Source organism: Anticarsia gemmatalis, chromosome 29 (genome assembly GCF_050436995.1).
Source record: "Anticarsia gemmatalis isolate Benzon Research Colony breed Stoneville strain chromosome 29, ilAntGemm2 primary, whole genome shotgun sequence".
NCBI classification, from domain to species: Eukaryota; Metazoa; Arthropoda; class Insecta; order Lepidoptera; family Erebidae; genus Anticarsia; species Anticarsia gemmatalis.
Window position 1 is genome coordinate 5,139,816 of NC_134773.1, and position 17,868 is coordinate 5,157,683.

At 35.9% G+C, this 17,868-nt stretch overlaps 2 protein-coding genes across 2 annotated transcripts; both read left to right on the plus strand.

The window, feature by feature from the left end:
- The first annotated feature begins 690 nt into the window (after positions 1-690).
- Positions 691-9,201, plus strand: LOC142985331 (pyrimidodiazepine synthase-like). The gene is made up of 6 exons (XM_076133439.1): positions 691-828; positions 3,215-3,385; positions 4,315-4,481; positions 5,603-5,705; positions 6,394-6,527; positions 7,189-9,201. Exons 1-6 carry the CDS (start codon positions 798-800, stop codon positions 7,306-7,308), a joined length of 726 nt encoding a protein of 241 aa, XP_075989554.1. The 5' UTR covers positions 691-797; the 3' UTR covers positions 7,309-9,201.
- Positions 9,202-9,721: 520 nt separating this feature from the next.
- LOC142985228 (phospholipid phosphatase 5) lies at positions 9,722-17,122 on the plus strand. The gene is made up of 6 exons (XM_076133264.1): positions 9,722-9,865; positions 11,781-11,967; positions 14,252-14,321; positions 15,147-15,275; positions 15,982-16,149; positions 16,822-17,122. The coding sequence occupies exons 1-6, from the start codon at positions 9,780-9,782 to the stop codon at positions 17,034-17,036; spliced, it is 855 nt and encodes a 284-aa protein (XP_075989379.1). The 5' UTR covers positions 9,722-9,779; the 3' UTR covers positions 17,037-17,122.
- Positions 17,123-17,868: the final 746 nt, after the last annotated feature.

A 17,868-nucleotide genomic window follows, 5' to 3' on the forward strand; every position in this document is an offset into this window, starting at 1 on the left:
ACCTATAAAAAGAAATAAAACACATACTTGTCAGTTCTTAAGACACTTTTAATTAGCAACCAGTTACTAGTATACAATTTTTTCACTCTAATCTATACCGCTTGATTATTTTAAGTGTAAGATAAAAATATTGTTAGACTCTTGCCCAGCAGTGAGACAGTAATGGATTAAAAAAACAACCCAGGTTGTAAACGGTTTCTGAACTAAATATATCAAAATCAGTTGAATATTTTTAGCAAAAAGGAAATAAATATGCACCTATTTGGGCAATTTAACGCTTATTAGAAAAGTACTTTGTGTTTTATTCATGCCAGTGTTCTTTTAAATGCCTCTTATTATGCCGTTCTAATAACTGATACTCAAAATAAATTACTAAAACAATATCCTGACATGCGTGTCCAAACGCATTTCGTTCATTTTGCTAAGATAATTTGTCAAAGTATTTGACAGTAGTACCTACAGTCCAGTTGGGTAACTTTGAATCATTTGGGTAACATTGAACGGGGGAATTTGAACTAGTTTCGATTATTTTTTCATATGAAACCAACACAATTGATAAAAGTTTGCAAAACTAAAATAAATCTTTATCAATTGTATTGGTTTCATATGAAAAAATAATCGAAACTAGTTCAAATTATTGATTACGTCACTTGTTTGACGACGTGTGTTAAGTATGTTTAGCCTCTAGCTTTTAATTTTAAGGATGACGTTAGTTGGACACCGGTATTCTCAGTTTGCGAACGCGATTACGCATATTATTCAATTTTCTTATAATTAATCGTGAAAAGTGATAAAAAATGTCTTACTATCAACAAGAACGGCATGTTGGTAAGTTTAATCAATAATTCACTATTATATTGATCCGGAAAATAGACATTTTTAGTGATGACACTATTAGTCATAATTAGGATTTTTTTGCAATTTTTCCGGCGATATCGCCGAAATGTTGAAAGAAAAATTGCATTTAATTTTTTATTTATTATCAAATATTACCAAAATGATAGGTAAATTGGTGTTAAAATTCCTAAAATGAATTATAGTGGGTGAATAAATTGTTTTTTACAAGTATTTTTGGTAAAAACATAAATGGAAAATCAAGTGCATTAACAGCTGTTTACTATGATGTCATGTGCGCGTTTCGTAACTGCTCTGCAAATTGCTTTGACCTTAAATGTCTGGCACTTGTGTATAAAAAATACTGCATTTTAATTCATAAAAACATTATTTGTTATGCTAATTACTGAATCATTATTGTATTCATGTCTGAAACAATATTTTAAAATTCTTTGGAGATTTTTTTATTAGTCTGAAACATGGCAAGGTCAGTAATCTATTAAAGGTAAATAACCTTTGACGTGGCTTATTTAAGGATGGGTAACCGGAAAATAAAAATCCGTTTACTATTTATAACATAAGCAAACGTCGCGTCAGTAGAGATTTAGAACAATTATAAAACAGTTTTAATATTTTTGTAACCTCGGGATAAAATTGTACAATACCCGGTCGGAATAATAATCCGGGATGATATTATACTTTTAATATTATAAATGCGAAAGTAACCCTGTCTGTTACTCAATCACGCCTAAACTACTGAACCAATTTGCATGACATTTGGTATGGAGATATTTTGATACCCGAGAAAGGACATAGGCTACTTTTTACCCCGGGAAAATGACGCATTCCCATGGGAAAATTCAGGTGGCGGACGAAGTCGCGGGTAAAAGCCTAAAACCTGGTGATTTATAAATTTCACCTCATTTCACTTGCGGAAGTAGAATTAATAGTAATGTGTCATTTTTATTATCTTTGTAGGTAAACAGCCTTATCAAATAAGTTCTCATTACGTTAATTTTATAACAAGACTAGTTTTCCACCCGCGGCTTTGTTTTCGGATGGGAATTACCAAAAATCCTCTCTTAGTGCTCCTCTACACTTACTAAGGAATGTTCATAGCAAATGTCAAGTTTGTACGCTCAGTAGTTTCGACTGTGCGTTGTACATCAGTCACTCAGTAACGGAAGAGTTTTATATATTGTTTGTTTGTATATTGATTATGTACATAGCCTTTGTTTGAACCCGGGTCTTTAACTATTTTCATGGCAATATCAATATTGGTTTAGCAGTTTAGAAGTTCGTAAAGACAGATAAACAGACTTTGCAAAAAGAGTGTAGGTATTGTATGTCTGAGCCCGGTTTTCATATAGGTACTATAGGTACTAATATTATAAAGCTGAAAAGTTTGTTTGTTTGAACGCGCTAATCTCAGGAACTACTGGTCCGATTTGAAAAACTCTTTCAATGTTAGATAGCCCATTTATCGAGGAAGGCTATAGGCTATATATCATCACGCTACGACCAATAGGAGCAGAGTACCAGTAAAAATTGTTACAAAAACGGGGAAAATGTTGACCCATTCTCGCTTATGTGACGCAAGCGAAGTATTTGATTGTAATATTATTGTTATAAATATGGATTCTTATAGCATTCCTTGATGTATAGAAAAAAAATAAAAACAAACATGGCTGACATTTGTCGTTGTATCAATACATGTCAGCCGACCTCGTAAGAAAATAGGTTAATGTGATGCTAGACGGTTATCAAGGACAATTTATAAGTATTTGATAGCGTAGGACTTGCATTGATAATATCAATTGCAATTTTATTGTTTTAACTTTCGCGGTGCATTATTAGCTTTCTCTAAGGTTAAGCTACGATTACCGAGGTTGTTCTGTGGATGGGTGACCATCTTATACATATAGAGTTCCTCCGTGTTTCGCAAGGCACGTTAAATTGTGGGTAATTTTCAAAGATCTTTGACAGTAGTTAACAGTAGTCAGAAGCTTGAAAGTCTGACAACCATTAACTTTTTATCGTGAATAATGAGTTGGAAAGGTTTAAAGCAGGAATGAATATTTGAATGGAAATTCTGTCCTAAGTCACTAAAACACGCGGGAAAAGTCGCGGGCTAATGCTATGTATGAATAAATAAATTTAACCCATTAATGTCTCACTGCTGGGCAAGGGTCTCCTCCCGTAATGAGGGAGAAGTTAGGCCTTGAGTCCACCACGCTGACCAAGTGCGGGGAACTTTGCATGCCCTCAATAAATGTATTAAACAAATTTTAGGCATGTCATTGGTGTGTTGCCTCGGGTTCGAACCTGCGACCACTTGCGTGGGAGGTGTATAAATGTATCTAAATTTCTTTCTTTCCAGGTCCAATGCCGCCCCCGGCGTTGACAGACAAGCTAAGGTTATACCATGTGGATATGAACCCATATGGTCACAGGGTCTTACTGATCTTGGAGGCCAAGAAAGCGAAGTATGAGGTGTACAAACTGGATCCGTTGAGGTTACCGGAGTGGTTTAGGAGTAAAAATCCCAGATGTAAGTATTAGATCATCATCATGGCTTAGCCTTTCTTCAAAACTATGTTGGAGTCGGCTTCCAGTCTCACCGGATGCAATTGAGTACCAGGGTTTTACATGGAGCGATTGCCTATCTGACCTCCACAACACAGTTACTTGGGTTATAACACGATACCCTTCGGTAAGACTGGTTGCAGACTTTCAAGCTTCTGACTACTGTTAACGACTGTCGAAGATCTTCGAAATTGACAGCCGATCTATGTGTGTTATATAGGTTCGATTCCTGGGTGGTGCCAAATTTTTTTGGTCAGTTTTGGGTAGTTGTCTGGGTTAACGAAAAATTATTAAACTTGTACTCGTAAAAGGTTCATCTAAAATGCTCACGCTATGTAATCATTTTCGTAAATAATGTCGTTAACAGTAGTCAGAAGCTTGAAAGTGTGACGCGCAGTGTTACTTAGTATCGTGTTATAACCCAGGTAACTGTGTTGTGGAGGTCCGATAGACAGTCGCTGCATGTACAATACTGGTATTCAGCTGCATCCGGTGAGACTGGAAGCTGACTACAACATAGTTGGAAGAAAGGCTAGACTATTCCATCAGTCTTCCTTCCAACTATGTTGGAGACAAAACAAAGTAGGATAGCAAAATTTTGCCAAAAATCTATACTAATATTATAAAGCTGAAGAGTTTGTTTGTTTGTTTGTTTGGACGCGCTAATCTCAGGAACTACTGGTCCGATTCGAAAAATTCTTTCAGTGTTAGATAGTCCATCTATCAAGGAAGGCTATAGGCTATATAACATCACGCTACGGCCATTAAGAGCGGAGTAGCAACGAAAGATGTTACAAAAACGGGGAAAATTATGACCCATTCTCTCTTCGGTGACGCAAGCGAAGTTGCGCGGGCCAGCTAGTTATAATATAATTATTTTCTATTACTTTTCAGTGAAAATCCCCGTGTTAGAAATACCCACGGATCAAGGAGATAAGTATTTATATGAGAGCGTGGTCATCTGCGACTACTTAGACGAGAAGTACGGCAGAGTGCAGCTGCACTCACGAGATCCTTATGTGAAGGCGCAGGACAGACTGCTCATTGAGAGGTTTAATGAGGTAAGACGATGTATAGAGATTGTTGGTTGTAGAAAAAATTTACTGTAATAATAATTTGTTGCATGCCTAAAATGTGTTTAATACATTTATTGAGGGCATGCAAAGTCCCCAACCCGCACTTGGCCAGCGTGGTGGACTCAGGCCTAACCCCTCCCTCATTACGGGAGGAGACCCTTGCCCAGCAGTGGGACAGTAATGGGTTAAATTTATTTTTTATTATAATAATTTGTTATCTATACTAATATTATAAAGCTGAAGAGTTTGTTTGTATGTTTGAACGCGCTAATCTCAGGAACTAGTTGTCCGATTTGAAAAATTATTTCAGTGTTAGATAGCCCATTTATTGAGGAAGGCTATAGGCTGTATATCATCACGCTACGGTAATTAGAAGCGGAGTAGCAACGAAAAATGTTACAAAAACGTGGGAAAATTTCGCCCATTCTGTGATGCAAGCGAAGTTGCGTGGGTCAGCTAGTCTTTTATAAATATTAACTGTTACAGTAGTCTGTTATTTATTATTAAATTATATAAGTTAGGTGCCCCATAGCCAGTTGCGCTCACCGGTCGGTAAACGATCTATAAGTTAAGCAAACCTTGGTGCAGTAATTCCATAGATGAGTGACCGCATAGTGGTATTTGAACTAGTGAAGCACTCCGTGCTTCGTAGGGCAGTTAAAAAGTCTGTCCCGGTTGTTGTCTATAAAGATAACAGTCGTTAAGCCACGACAAAGGCCTTCGGGCTTGAACAACTGTGACACTATGTTCACCACTAACCATACGATAAGAAGAAGCACATAAGTTTGGATATAAGTGTTCATTTTTCTCAGTACTATTTTATGTCGATATTTTAAAACAAATAAAAAAATTAACCCTTTAGTGTCCCACTTCTGGGCAAGGGTCTCAAGTGCGGGTTGAGGACTTTGCATACCTTCAAGAACTGTTCTAAACAACTCTCAGGCATGCAAGGTTGCATCACGATGTTTTCCTTCACCGTTGTAACAACGTGATCATTATTTCTAATACTCACATAACTTGGAAAAGTCATTGGTGTGTTGCCTCGGGTTCGAACCGTTGACCACTTGTGTGCAATAAATAATAATGTGTTGTATTTCTTATTTCAGTTAATAAAAGGCAGTCTGGAGTGTTTCGATACAAACTTTGCGTTCGGCAGCGATCAGATTATCCAGACCTTAGACATATTTGAAAAGGAATTAGCTTCGAGAGGTAAGTTCAAAATAAGTTCTTGATTTTACTGATTGAGGCGCCCATGAGTCAACCAAATAACTGATAAACATACTTATATACTTGTAAATACATACTTATATAGCTACATGAACAAGCTCAGAACAGATACTCGTGCTCATCACACAAATATTAGTCCCGGGTGTGATTGGAACCACACGCGGCGCTACGGTTATTGCGGCGAGGCGCTCATAGCCAGTTGCGCTCACCGGTCAGTAAACGATCTGTGGGCTAACCAACCCTTGGAGCGGTCATTCCATAGATGGGTGCTTCGTAGGGCACGTTACCCCGGTCCCGGTTGTTATCAATTAAGATAACAGTCGTTAAGTCATGTCAAAGGCCTTCGGGCTTAAACAACTTTGACACTAGGTTGACCACTAACCATACGACAAACAAACTGTGTTGTGGAGGTCCGATAGACAGTCGCTGCATGTACAATACTGGTATTCAGCTGCATCCGGTGAGACTATATTTCCTTCTCAAAATATCACCCTCTTATTCATAAACACACTATAAACCTATTTTAGTTAAAACACTACTAAAATATGTTTTCTCTTACTCATTTCGCTAAGGAGTGAAAGAAACAAAACACTTTATAAGCCTTTCATAGCTTCATATATTTTTATGAATAAGAGGGTGAGTCTCTAATTCTTATGTATATTGTTTCCAGGTACTAATTACTTCGGCGGCAGTCGTCCAGGGATGCTGGACTACATGATCTGGCCGTGGGTAGAACGTCTGTACCTACTACGATGTGTCAATGAAAGGAAGTTTGATGAGAAGAGACATCTGTTCCCCAACTTTGTAAGTACTATGTCCCACTGCTGGGCATAATTGTACAGTTTTGTACGGCTTTCGTGGCGCAGCGCAGTGGTTCAAGTGTTCGGTACTGCCATTGTGTAGTGGGTGTTCGATTCCCACACGGTACGATTATTTGTACGATCCATAAATAGTTGGCGTCTGGTTGTCCCTTGTTTGTATGTCTGTAATAGTCCCGACAAAAGAGTAATTGGGTAGTTGACTACCAGTCAAATCAGCTACTCTTTATGAAATGTCAAAAACACATTTTAGTATAGAAATACGACGTAGTGATGTCACAGTTTCGTATTTTTATTATTGTCTAATGATTGTCCTAAAAATGTTTCAGTCTATAATAATTACAATTTCAAAATTATTTACGAGAAATATTACATAGGCTGAGCATTTTAGATGAACCTTTTAAGAGTACAAGTTTAATATTTTTTCGTTAACCCAGTCAACTATAGGTTCAATTTCTAGAGCGGGAGTTGTCTTTTTTAAATAAGAATAATAAAAATAATAAATTTAACCCATTAATGTCCCACTGCTGGGCAAGGGTCTCCTCCCGTAATGAGGGAGGGGTTGGGCCTTGAGTCCACCACGCTGGCCAAGTGCGGGTTGGGGACTTTGCATGCCCTTAATAAAGAATATTTTTATTATTTCACAGGCGGACTGGGGTGATCAGATGCAGCTAGATGATGTAGTAAAGAAACACTCAAATTCACCACAAGATTATTTCGATTACTACAAAAACGCAAGAACACATACCATGGGATATTACTTATAAGTATTTATTAATAAAATATACTTATTATTTACATACTTTTTCACACCGAGTAGCCTTTCTTCCAACTATGTTGGAGTCGGCTCCCAGTCTCACCGGATGCAGCTGAATACCAGTATTGTACATGCAGCGACTGTCTATCGGACCTCCACAACACAGTTACCTGGGTTATAACACGATACTAAGTAACACTGCGCGTCACACTTACAAGCTTCTGACTACTGTTAACGACTGTCAAAGATCTTTGAAAATGACAACTGGGACTCGTAAATTCCATTGGAAACCCTAAGGCCCGGTTTCTGAGGTACATTTAGCGGTAGTTTATCTATACAAACTGTCATTTTTATATGAGCTTAAACGCTATTGAATAGATAAACTACCGCTAAATGTACCTCAGAAACCGGGGGTAAGAAAAACTTTAGAATTCTCGGTGTGAAAATGAATTTACGCTTAAAAGCATATCTTGTGCTTATCATCCACAGTTATAAGCGAAAATCTCGCTTAAAAAGCGTATTTTTTTTATTTTATACGTTTCTTAAAAGTCAAATTAACTTTATTTTTTTATTTATTATAAATAAGTTTTAGTATATTTCAACTAACCATCCTTATATAGTTATAACTTTTAAACTTGCATGTTTAATATATAACTATAGGCCGTCCTCGACTTCGTCCACATGAAAACCTTTCCCGTGTAAATCCCGATCCCTCGGGAACTCCGGGATAAAAAGCCTATGTGTTATTCTGGGTCTTCAGCTACCTATATAGCAAATTGCATCGTAATCGGTTCAGTAGTATTTGCGTGAAAGAGTAACAAACATACATTCTCACAAACTTTCGCATTTATATTTGTAGGAATATGTTAAAATACGGGTATTAACGAGAACACGCATTTTACCTTAAAATGCGTGTTCCCGTCAATTCCCGTATTTATATATTAAGCATGCAACGCGAGAGTTTAAAAGTTATAATTACTCTCAATTTGAGAACGAACCTAGAAATAAGATGTTATTTTTTATTGCATTTTTATTGTGATTCTTTGGACTCAAAATTTATTAATAAAAAAAATATTTCGGCATTTGTTTTAAGCATTTAAAGTTGTAGTATTAAGGTTTATTTAGATATTTAAACTAGAAATAACTCAAAACTTATTCTTTAGTCCGATCTACTTAGTGACGAACCTAGTGTCAAAGTAGTTGAAGTGTTAGTCTGAACTCATGTTATGTTAACAAGTTAGACTTGTAACGTGCTCGAAGCACGGAGACGCTCAGCTCAAATATCACTGCACGTACATCTATGTAATGTACGCGTTAACATACTGAGCGTTTACCACACAGCGATCTATGCGCGTGTATTTTTGACACTTACATTTTCGTTGAAAAATTGGATTCTAGTTTCATAAGTCAGTTTCACTGTTATAAGCTATAGTTACATAAGTTTTAAAACTGGCAGTTAACCTCTAGTTTAAATATCTAAAAGTTAAATGTACTTAATTTGTTAATTATAAGATCTGTATTAGATTAAAGTAATACTCTTTGTATCACAAAAATATTGAACGCATTTTTTATGTATTTAGAGCCATTTCTTTCGTCATTAGACACATTACGATCCGTATAACTTTGTTTGTCTGAACATAGCAACAAGCCGCAGAAGACGAAACATAAATACAAGAAAGGAGTGCGTATGAAAGAGACGTAACATTGACGTCCTTTCGTCACACGCACACCGCGTATATATTCAGACATACATAGTTAAATGACATGTAATTGTGTTATAATATGTATGTAGGTATATTAAAAGTGCTCTTTATAAAATAAGATTGATGTCTTGTAATAAAACACGTACAATATATTAAATTATATATTTTTAGTATGTAAGTTAATAAAAGTTTATGTTTGATGAGGTTTCTTATTATTCTGAAAACGATATAATGGTGTTTGTTCCATCCTTGATTGATACTGAAAATGGGTAAGTAAGAATTTATTCAGGTTTAGCTAACCTACTGAAAAAATAAATGTTTTATTTTGAAAATATAGGTACAGTTAACTATAAATTACTGAACATAATAAGATTTGAAATTTGCCAGAGTGATAGTTTCATCCATGCGATAGAGTCATATAAATAGGCTATATTTAATGACTAAAACTTTCAAAAAATAGTTGACTATGGACCCAACAAGACTAAACGTATTAAAATTGAATTTAATAAATTATCCATACTGCAAATAAAATCTATCTAAAGAATTAATTACAATTTAAGTCTAGTAAGAATCTTATTAGTTATTTTCAAGCAATTGAATAAATATTATAAAAATAATATGCTTTGTAATTCATAGGACTAATTAAACCCGTTTACAGTAAATTGTAACAATTTGCAAATGTCAGTTTCCGAACGAAAACCACAACGTCATTCGTTATCAAAATTTTTCGTGTTGCGAATGTAATTCGCCAAAAAAACAGAATAATTTAATTAAATTAATGACAAAGATGCCACTAATACGTTCGGCGAACTTTAATTTATTCATCGAGATAGTGGTCCGGATAGTTTTAGTGTCAGCATTTTGGTGAGTACCACCCATATGTTCGGTATAAATATTTACAATTTTTTTTCAGTATTTATCAATGAAATATGCTACTATTTACCGTAATTTTTACACCAATACAATTTTTTGGGTAAATACAGTAGATAAACTAAGCTTTTGTATTGAAGAAACGTATTTTAGAGACACAAAAATCTGGAATTTTATTACGATATTTTTTCGCATGGGTCGTAAAAAAACCTGATAACACTGTTATTTTTGAGAGCTTGCTTGATAACGTGTCAAAATGATTATCATTAAGACTCCAAGGTCATTACTAACCGGCTTTTCCTCGTAATATTATATCTGCTTGTATTAATTAATTATTTATTTAAAAAAAAAACATCGCTTTATTTTTTTATAGACAGCGTTTTTTTGTTGCTACAGATTATTTTTTTTTTGCTTTTTATTATCGCTATAAAAAAGTTAATTATATTTTTATGCAATCTTCATTTATTTTTTATTTTTTTTTTATCATAGAATAGAGTAAATCTATTACATTTTATATTTATTTTCTGGGAAACCTTGACGGCATCAAGATTTCACATTCAGATTTCTAATGCTGATTCATGCTGATAATTATGATGCAAACATTAAACGCAATTAAAAATTTAAAAGCAGCAATAACTTAAATAAATTATTGTAACTTGATGTTTTGGCGAAATAAATAAAGGTGTTATGTTTAAATCGCCACAACACTGCCAAGTGATAGTGTTGGAGTGATTTAAATATTAGATTAAGATTAGATTCACCAATAATTGGTTTGTGTCTGGTTATACTTTGTTTGTTTGTATGTTTGTAATAGTCCCTGCAACACAAAACTAATTCTTAGTGCAAGATTTGTCTTCTTAAAAAGAAAAAAAAACTGTGAAGGAATACCCTATGATAAAAACTTGCATGCTTGCATGAATAAAAGTCCCTAACACACACTTGGTCAGCGTGGTGGACTCAAGGCCTAACCCCTCCCTCATTACAGGCGAGACCCTTGCCCAGCAGTGGGACATTAATGATTTAATTTTAAAGCAATATTTTCCTTCACTGTATATTAAAGTATCTGCTGTCCTTGTATTTTAACATATAATTATTCCATTCTATGCATTATTATGCTAATATACTAACAAATAATTGTATTCAAATGTCAGTCTTATTTATCTAGTTGATGTCAGTCACTAAAACTAAGATATGCTTATATTTATTTAGGAATCATAGCTATTTCCGCTCACTGGTCGGTAAACAATCTGTAAGTTAAGCAAACCTTGGCGCGGACTGTCCAATGATGGGTAGAGGTACACTTACTAGTCAGTAAACAATCTGTAAGTTAAGCAAACCTTGGCGCGGACTGTCTATAGATGGGTGACCGCATAGTGGTATTTGAACTGCAATGGCACGTAAAAAGGCGGACCCGGGTGTTGTCAACTGCCTCTGTGGCGCAATGGTATCGGCGACCTACGCCACGACGATACCACTGCGTCGGGAGGTCGTGGGTTCGATTCCCACTCGGAACAATTATTTGTGCGATCCACAAATAATTGTTTCGGATCTGGTTGTGCTTTGTGTCCGTTGTTTGTATGTTTGTAAAAGTCCCCGCGGCACAAGAGCGATTCTTAGTGCGGGAGTATAAAAATAATCTATACTATAATAATATTATAAAGCTGAAGAGTTTGTTTGAACGCGATAAACTACTGGTCCGATTTGAAAAATTCTTTCAGTGTTAGATAGTCCATTTATTGAGGTTCTCGATATGCGCGTGATGATATATTATATCATCACGCTACAACCAAAAGGAGCAGAGCACCAGTAAAAAATGTTACAAAAACAGGAAAAAAATTGACCCATTCTCTCTTATGTGACGCAAGCGAAGTTGTGCGGGTCAGCTAGTAATATTTTATTTTGCCCACAGCTACATGGAGACCCTCCAGCCGTTCACGCGAGTTATAAACAAGCAGACCATGGAGTGGGACTATATGTATCCTCGCCGGGAGTCCTACGTGCCGGGCGGCGCGCTGTGGGCCATCGTGCTCTCTGTACCGTGCACGCTGTCGCTCATCGCCTGGGCCGGCTGTAACGATTGTAATGATGCTTTTGAGGTATGATAGGTGAACTCAAACCTTACTATGCCGTTCAAAGTCTAACCCCCGGTTTCTGAGGTACATTTGGCGGTGGTTTTTCTATTCAGACTGTTTTTTGTATGAGTTTAAACGACATTGACTAGATAAACTACCGCTAAATGTACCTAGTACAATTAGCAGTAAGGGAACCTGTTGTACCTAGGCCGGTTTTTTAGAAATATATTTTTTATTGTGATTTGACGTGCAGCACACAAATCATATTTGCATATTTTGAAATGTCAATTATTTGGGTACTCACCAAAAAAATATCAGAAATGTATATTTAATATTTACATAATATTTTTAAATTTAAAAAAAAAATGGGAAATGTGGCCAAGGTACAACATACCCTATGTACCTAGGCCAGTGGTACGTTGTACCTAGGCCACATTGAAATTTGGGGGTAATTTCAGCAAATTATCAAGTTTTGTTAACTAAAATCATTTTATTTGATTTATTACAGTACACAGTATTATTACAGTATACAGTATTTAACAAAACATTTTAAAAATTCTCAAATGATCAAAATTTAGAAATGATGAAAATTTAAATAATATTCATAGTTTTTTTTATGCTTTTCAAACAAAATATTTAAACAAAAACAACTAACTTTGGCCACCGTTTCGTTACATCACATCGCTGCGCCTGCCAAACTCCATATGTGTATTTTGATGTTAAAAAAAAATGAATATTGTGTCCCAAATAAAAAAAAAAGTTTTCCAAAATCTCACAAAAGACACATGTGGAACTTGGCAGGCGCAGCGACGATATCACATAATATAATATAGCAAATCAATATACCTATATAGCATAGCAAAGGAAAACAAAATATTGAAACAACTAGCTGACCCGCGCAACTTCCCTTGCGTCACATAAGAAAGAATGGGTCATAATTTTCCCCGTTTTTGTAACATTTTTTACTGTTACTCTGCTCCTATTGGTCATAGCGTGATGATATATAGCCTATAGCCTTCGTCGATAAATGGGCTATCTAAAACTGAAAGAATTTTTCAAATCGGACCAGTAGTTCCTGAGATTAGCGCGTTCAAACAAACAAACAAACTCTTCAGCTTTATAATATTAGTATAGGTATAGTATAGATTAGTATAGATTATCTTTACCTATATATAAATTATTATTTCTCTCTTAAATTTTAATCAGTCATTTGGACTAGCTATTATAAAAACACTATCAATAATGTAGATATATTATTCAGCCTTAAGCATTTAGTAGAAATCCCAGTACTTCTGTATCTCTGGAACATAATAAATTTCTCTGTTCTTGTTAACTTTTCGCGGGGTTTTAATCTCCTCTTTTTCAGGCCATTTCCAGTTTTTAAGTGATTTTTGCATCGATTTTTGAAATAATAAAGATATTTAATTAGGAATATTATTACGTAAATGTGAAATAATTTAATAAAACATTCTCCTGGGCAAAGTATAACATCCAGGTTGTACCTTGGCCACTGGCCAAGGTACAGCTGATCGACAGTGACCGAGGTACAACACTACTCCAACTTCACTAAAACGGTGATTTTATATAGTTTAGAATTTAAGTATCTCGTAAGTTTTTTATTGTGTTGAGACTTGTAAAATCAAAGAACCGATAGCATATAACAGTTAAGTGACTATTAGAAAACTTTTAAAACTATTAGACTTCAAAATATATTAGAAATACTTACTTTTTCACACAAAAAAGTTTCAGCGTCGATAACACCAAACACCGGCTTAATGGCGGTATGCGACTAACTTCACATTGAATAGTCTGTAGTGACGTATCGAATACCATAAACAGTAGAATTTAGTATCGCGCGAATATTTGAAAACGAGCCCAGTGGCCTAGGTACACATAGTGCCAAGGTACAACAGGTTCCCCTAAGTAGTTTAGTAAACTCATATAAAAAAACCGGCCTAGTGTGAGTCGGACTCGCGCACAAAGGGTTTTGTACCAAAAAATACGAAAAATACACAAATTCGTTATGAACTATAAGGTGTAGATTTTTGACGAACGTTTTTGCCGTGTTTATATTACTTTTAATATAATAAAGGCCTAAGCGACTTGATGTTTGTTAAAGGTGATCATTCAGTCTCCATACATTTTTGGGCCTTTTTTAAAGTGCTGGCCAACAAAAAAAAAAGCATTTCTCGATAGAACTAGCCATTCAAAGCAAAAGTTAGTATGGTAGCAATGGCCCAAAAATAATGATTTCATTTAAGGTTAATCTTTCTCTGAAGGTAATTTTCAAATTATTGTTTTGTTTTAGATCCTACTAGCTTGGTCTCTGGCGTTGGGCATAAATGGAGTGGTGACAGACATGATTAAATTAATAGCAGGTAAGCATTATTAAGATAAATTTAAGCCATTAATGTCCCACTGCTGGGCAAGGGTCTTCTCCCGTAATGAGGGAGGGGTTAGGCCTTGAGTCCACCACGCTGACCTATTACAGGACTTTGCATACTTTCAAGAACTGTTCTAAACAACTCTCAGGCATGCAAGGTTGCATCACGATGTTTTCCTTCACCGTTGTAACAAGTAATAAATCCTACTAATATTATAAATGCGAAAGTTTGTGAGTATGTGTGGATGTTTGTTACTCTTTCACGCAAATACTATTGAACCGATTATGATGAAATTTGGTGTATAGGTAGCTGAAGACCTAGAATAACACATAGGCTACTTTTTATCCCGGAGTTCCCGAGGGATCGGGATTTACATGGGAAGGGTTTCTACGCAGACGAAGTCGTGGGCGGCCTCTAGTATTTCTAATACACACATCACTTGGAAAAGTCATTGGTGTGTTGCCTCGGATTCGAACCGTCGACCACTTGCGTGGGAGGTACTATCTTATACCACTCGGTTATATTATCATGTTGCATTTATATTAAATACTGTATGTATATAAACTGCACGTTTGTCTGTGTGGTTAAAGTGGTCACCTCGCCGCAATAACCGTAGCGCCGCGTGTGGTTCCAATCACACCCGGGACTAATATTTGTGTGATGAGCACGAGTATCTGTTCTGAGCTTGTTCATGTATCTATATAAGTATGTATTTACAAGTATATAAGTATGTTTATCAGTTATTTACAGTACAAGCTCTGCTTAGTTTGGAATCAAATGACCGTGTGTGAGTTGTACAACAATATTTATTTGTTATAGGACGTCCAAGACCAGATTTCTTCTACCGTTGTTTTCCTGATGGTGTGGAAACTCCAGACTTCAAATGTACAGGAGATCCAGCCGAAATTATGGAGGGGAGGAAGTCTTTCCCTAGTGGGCATAGTAGCTGTGAGTAACTCAATGCATCTTCTTCATATCGTATGGTTAGTGGTCAACCTAGTGTCAAAGTTGTTCAAGCCCGAAGGCCTTTGACGTGGCTTAACGACTGTTATCTTAGTAGACAACAACCGAGACTCTTTACGTGCCCTCCAAAGCACGGAGACACCCAGTGGATGAGATTTATGAACTATTAGCTGACCCGCGCAACTTCGCTTGCGTCGCATCAGAGGGGAAAATAATTTTCCCCGTTTTTTTTACATTTTTCGTTGCAGCTCCGCTCCTATGGGCCGTAGCGTAATGTTATATGGCCTTGAGCCTTCATCGATAAAAGGTCTATCCAACACAAAAAGAATTTATCAATTCAAACCAGTAGTTCCTGAGATTAGCGGGTTCAAACAAACAAACTCTTCAGCTTTATAATTCTTTCTAATTTCAATTCTCGCGTCACAGTTTTCATTGCCATACTCCTCCGAGACGGCTTGACCGATTCTAATGAAATTTTGTGAGCATATTGAGTAGGACTGAGATTCGGCCAACATCAATTTTTCATGCCCCTTTGGCACACCGTGACACTTTTTTTTTTAATTTTTATGGCAAAACAACGTTTGCCGGGTCAGCTAGTATTAGTATAGATTTTTGTTCTGGGACCGACGTTTTACGTGCTTTCCGAAGCACGGAGACGCAAGTGTGATTTATCATTGCTTTTTGCCCCCAGTATCGTTCTGTTCGCTGGGCATGGCAGCAGTCTGGCTGTGTGGCAGACTGGGCGTGCTGTCCCGCAAGCGAGGGTCTGGTCTCCGAGTGGTGCTGTGCCTCGCGCCGCTCATGGCCGCCGCCTGTGTGGCGCTGTCCAGGACTTGCGACTACCATCATCATTGGCAAGGTCAGGAATCTGTTAAGGTCAACCTGGGTAACTGAATCATTTGGGTGACATTGACAGTGGGAATTTGAACTAGTTTCGATTATTTTTTCATATGAAACCAACACAATTGGTAAAAGTTTGCAAAACTAAAGTAAACCTTTATAAATTCAAAGTTACCCAGGTTAACTGTTATAATATAATAATATATTGTGTGATTGAAAATTGTAGATGATTTTGTAAATATATTGATTTGTGAATATGTTGGTTGTTTGTGACGTAGAAGTATCCGAAAATTTTCGGATATTCGGCAATATGTATAATTGAAACCGAAAATTTCGGATATCTTAAAAAAAACTAGTTGCTGAAAATTTCTAACGGGTTAATATTTATTTTTATTTAATTATAGCTGACCCGAGCAACTTCGCTTGCGTCACATTAGAAAGAATGAGTTATAATTTTCCCTGTTTTTGTAACATTTTTTACTGGCACCTACTCTGCTCCTATTCGTCGTAGCGTGATATTATATAGCCTTCCTCGATAAATGGTCTATTTAACACAAAAATATTTTTTCAATTCGAACCAGTAGTTCCTGAGATTAGCGCGTTCAAACAAACAAACAAACTCTTCAGCCTTATAATATTAGTATAGATAAGTATAGATTTATTATAGTCTAAAATAGTTTTTTCTTTCCAGATGTCCTAGCCGGGTCGACTCTAGGCTACATAGTAGCTGTATTTTGCTACAGGCAGTACTACAACCCGCTCTCCTCGGAACTGGCAGGTATTCCGTATATAGTTTCATCAAATTCGGTCAAGTTTTTCAACGGCAAGCCGGAAAGTCCAGTAAAAGATTTGAAAGAAGAGTCCACGCCGTTGCTCAACGGCAAAAAAGATGATAAGTGGATTTAAATTGGTGTATCTGTAATATCCGAATAAAATCCGAATTCGGTTTTTTCGAATTTCGGTGAAATAAAACTTGGGATATCCGAAAAAATATCTGTAACTGAAATGTTCGGGTATCCGATAAATATTTGTAACTGAAATTTTCGGATATTCGACAAATATCTATAAAAATATTTGTTTATGAAAATTTTAGACATTCCTTATACTTAATATTGGTAACCAATAATTTCAGTTATTTATAAAAATATCTTTATCCCAAAATTTAGGATATCTGATAAAATACCTATTAACAGAACATGTGATATTGGAATTCCAATACTATTAGTAATTTTTCATTCTCAAATAAAATACGATTACTAACAGTAACCAAAATTTTCGGATATCTGAAAATAAAAATATTGACTGTCTCCGTGGCGCAGTGGTTTATGTCGCCACGCCGCTACCATTGCGTCGGGAGGTCGGGTTCGATTCCTACCTGGGACAATTATTTGTGCAATCCACAAATAATTATTTCGGGTCTGGTTGTACTTTGTCTCCGTTGTTTGTATGTCTGTAAAAGTCCCCGCGACACAAGAGCAATTCTTAGTGCGGGAGTTGTCTGTTTAAAATAAATTAAAATTAAATAACAAACATGAAAATTTCGGATAAGATACCAATATATCCGTATTTATATCCGAATAGATACTAACACTTCATATCTTTAAACTAAGTTATAATATCCGAACTAAATTTAATAAGAATTTTGTAAAATAATGGACTTTTCAGATGAAAATTTGTAATAGAATTTTTGCCCTACGCATACAAGCGAATACGCGGTGAAAATAAATATTTAACCCAT

Excerpts from the sequence above, each read along its gene's own strand:
- LOC142985331 (XM_076133439.1), top strand. The coding sequence starts at position 798 with ATGTCTTACTATCAACAAGAACGGCATGTTG. Across the intron at positions 829-3,214 it reads TCAACAAGAACGGCATGTTG|GTCCAATGCCGCCCCCGGCG; the intron begins GTAAGTTTAATC and ends CTTTCTTTCCAG. Across the intron at positions 3,386-4,314 it reads TAGGAGTAAAAATCCCAGAT|TGAAAATCCCCGTGTTAGAA; the intron begins GTAAGTATTAGA and ends ATTACTTTTCAG.
- LOC142985228 (XM_076133264.1), top strand. The coding sequence starts at position 9,780 with ATGACAAAGATGCCACTAATACGTTCGGCGAACTTTAATTTATTCATC. Across the intron at positions 14,322-15,146 it reads CATGATTAAATTAATAGCAG|GACGTCCAAGACCAGATTTC; the intron begins GTAAGCATTATT and ends TATTTGTTATAG. Across the intron at positions 15,276-15,981 it reads CCCTAGTGGGCATAGTAGCT|TATCGTTCTGTTCGCTGGGC; the intron begins GTGAGTAACTCA and ends TTTTGCCCCCAG.